Source organism: Cyprinodon variegatus, unplaced genomic scaffold (genome assembly GCF_000732505.1).
Source record: "Cyprinodon variegatus isolate N-32 unplaced genomic scaffold, C_variegatus-1.0 Scaffold558, whole genome shotgun sequence".
NCBI classification, from domain to species: domain Eukaryota; kingdom Metazoa; phylum Chordata; class Actinopteri; order Cyprinodontiformes; family Cyprinodontidae; genus Cyprinodon; species Cyprinodon variegatus.
The window spans coordinates 295,686-298,623 of record NW_015151011.1 but is presented as its reverse complement, the minus strand read 5'-3'; the positions used below and the strand labels follow the sequence as shown (position 1 = coordinate 298,623).

At 38.8% G+C, this 2,938-nt stretch overlaps 1 protein-coding gene across 1 annotated transcript in view; it reads right to left on the bottom strand.

Annotated features, from left to right (window-relative positions):
- LOC107095584 overlaps positions 1-2,784 on the bottom strand; it is a 7,412-nt gene extending 4,628 nt beyond the window's left edge. The window contains exon 1 of the mRNA XM_015391735.1: positions 2,668-2,784. Within this exon, the coding sequence (XP_015247221.1) occupies positions 2,668-2,749 (82 nt within the window). The 5' untranslated portion in view covers positions 2,750-2,784. The remainder of the gene's footprint in view (positions 1-2,667) is intronic.
- Between the last annotated feature and the right edge of the window lie 154 nt (positions 2,785-2,938).

Genomic DNA, 2,938 nt, shown 5'->3' with positions numbered 1-2,938 from the left:
ACCCAGCATGATGATGTCACCAGAGACACAGTGGCGTGGGGACAGATAATAGAGAGAAACAATAAAGAAAACCTGACTACGACCTGGCTTCCTTCCATGATGCTCTTCATTGTTTACTTTCCTGATTTCTGTCGCACTAACCCAGCATGATGATGTCACCAGAGACACAGTGGCGTGGGGACAGATAATAGAGTAAAACAATAAAGAAAACCTGCTGTGTCTGAACGTCCACCTTAATCACTATATAGAGGTTACGCAGTTTTAAACGAGTGTCCGAACTTTGGCCGTTTCTCAATTCACTAGAACGCGAGTACGGATTCGTGTCCTCGCCAATTATGTTCTTGACTAGAACCCAGTAAAGTCTGGACTCGGGGAGAACGGGAGCACGCAGAATAAATCTGGCTTAACAGAAGCGTACTGATGACATCATCACATTCAAAGCTAGTCTGGAGTTTCATTTCACCTCCTGTTATTAATAGTCTCTAGATTATAATAAATTATGACTTTTTTCATTCAGAGGAGGAATAATAATGAACACAGTCAGATTCACTTTGCATCTTTTCTGTTGTTTTTCTTTATGTATTAAACATTTCTATCAAAACTATATAAGATATTTTTTCTAAAACTGCTGAAAGATTTCATTTGCTCTACGATCTCCTGACTTTCCCCCGATGTGGGACAATAAATAACATTTCTGTTTTATTCTACTAAAACTTGATTAAAAAAATAAAAGTCTTTCCCTTCCCTGAGAAACTAAATAAGTTTTTTAAATAGCCCCGCCCCCAAAAAACAAAAATAAATAAAGCTTTCAAAGACTTTAGGACACACTGTATATACTGTATATCTCCCATTAACCTTCCTTTGGCACCTTCTCCTTTGACTATTTGAGCTGTTAGAACGAGGTCATTTCTCCGCTGTGAGATCAATCAATCAATCAATCAATCAGGACATGAACTGAGCCTGGAGAATTATCGCTGATTGTTTTCCAGCCTGGAATTGCTTTAAACTCTTCAGGTCAGCAACATGCCTACAAATCATCGGTATTCCAGGGAATTCAAATATTACCATTAACCCTTTACAGGGTGCAGAGTTATTGTGTTAGGATAATTATCATTGATGATGTGTGAGTTTATTTCATCTTAATATTAGCTGCCTGTTGGATCAGAACGGATGTTTTCCACAATAGTTTATCTAATTAGGACAGTTCCTACAGTTATAATCTTCATTCTGCACGTGGCAAAGATTTGTGAACGGAATGAGAGCGGCGTCCTTCAGCTAAGAACAACATGTCCTATTGTGATAAGGCTGGAGCCATGGATGTCTATCATCTGCTATAGGATGTAAAATGTGTCAGACTGGAGACGCATAAAATGCCTCGTTAACTGTTAATCGGGGCCACTTCCTGAGAGGTGAGCAGCTGCCTTCTGTAACTCTAAGCAACTTCTCTCATCTGAGTAGGATTATAATTTCTATCAGAATCTGTCGTCGTGTCTCCTGATTATTTAATACCTATAAGTTATGAAATGTTATTTAAAGAGTTTTTCCCAAGTGATCTCATTTTAGCAAAAAGAACAGGAGAAAGAAATCTTCAAGGCATAGACACACAGATAGCCTATCTATAACAATTGGAATCCAGGACAAGACATTATTACCTTTATAACATTAAAAAATATGGATAATTGATGGTAAAGATAAATGTCAATGTAACAACAAGAAATGTCAACTTGCCCGAATATATTAAGAAAAATAACAAACATGCTTCTATAAGAACTCCTTTAAAAACACTGTGAGAGAAAGAAACACATTTTTTTGATCAAACGTAACCTAAATATAATTATTAACTAGGCTTATTAACTTTTTATCTTTACTTTTTAACTATTCAATTAGCTTTTTACCTTTTTTCCCCCAAATTAATTTACAGCAGTAATATATTATTCCAGGGCTCATCTAATTGGTCAAATGCCAAAATAAGATGTAAACTAGAAAAAAAATCCAAATCTAGATCTAGTCTTTTTTTCTTAAAATAAGTGCATTTGTTCTTGGATTCAGGAGGTAAAAGAGACACTTTACACTTCAAATAAGAAAATTCATTGTCTTATTTCAAGTTCATATCATTTTCTAAGAGTAAAAATCCTCATTCATTAGCAGACTATCTCATTTATCTACTTCATTTAGGAAATTTTAACTTAATTCTAAGATTGTTTTTTCAGTGTGCAGCTTTTTAGCAGCATCTTTGCTGGATATAGATCTTGTGCTTCTAGATCTCACTGATGGGGGGGGGGGGGGGGTGTAAAGGGTTAAAGACTAATTTATTGTTTTCTCTGGAATTATTGATTTTAAGTATAAACATTCATTGATAGTGAGGAACATCTTTTAACAGCGAACCCTTTAAATGATGAACATTAATGTGAGTCTTTCTCTTCCGGTGAGGAACATCTGTTCAATATTAATCTGTTTTCAGATCATTTTATTCCTATAAACTCATTTCTCGGTCCCTCTTAGCTGCGGTTGCTAATCGCTTCTAGCCGTTGCTGCCGTAGAGCAACGGGCGCCCCCCCCCCCCCCGCCTGTCGGAGGAACAGCGGCACCGGGAGCCCCCCCGGCCCCCCCACAGCAGCTGTTCCAAAGGCGGTGGAGGGGGGACTCGGCCCAACATGTCGGACTTACTGGAGAAAAACGCAATGAGCGTCGTCTCCTTCTCCTCCGTCCAGCACCTCTCCAAGATGAAGCTGAGCGGAGCCGCCGCCATGTTTGTTGTTGCCGTTTAGGCGTTCTTCTAGTTGGCCACGAGGTCACATGACGATAAAGCGAGGCTCTGATTGGTCCAGTCCATGGCGCTTCAGCGTCATGATTGAAATTGCCCAATAGAGGGCGCAGTTGGTCGATGTTAATATTGGCTGATAGAATGGAGGAAAAATAGATGCAGGTGACTGACTGA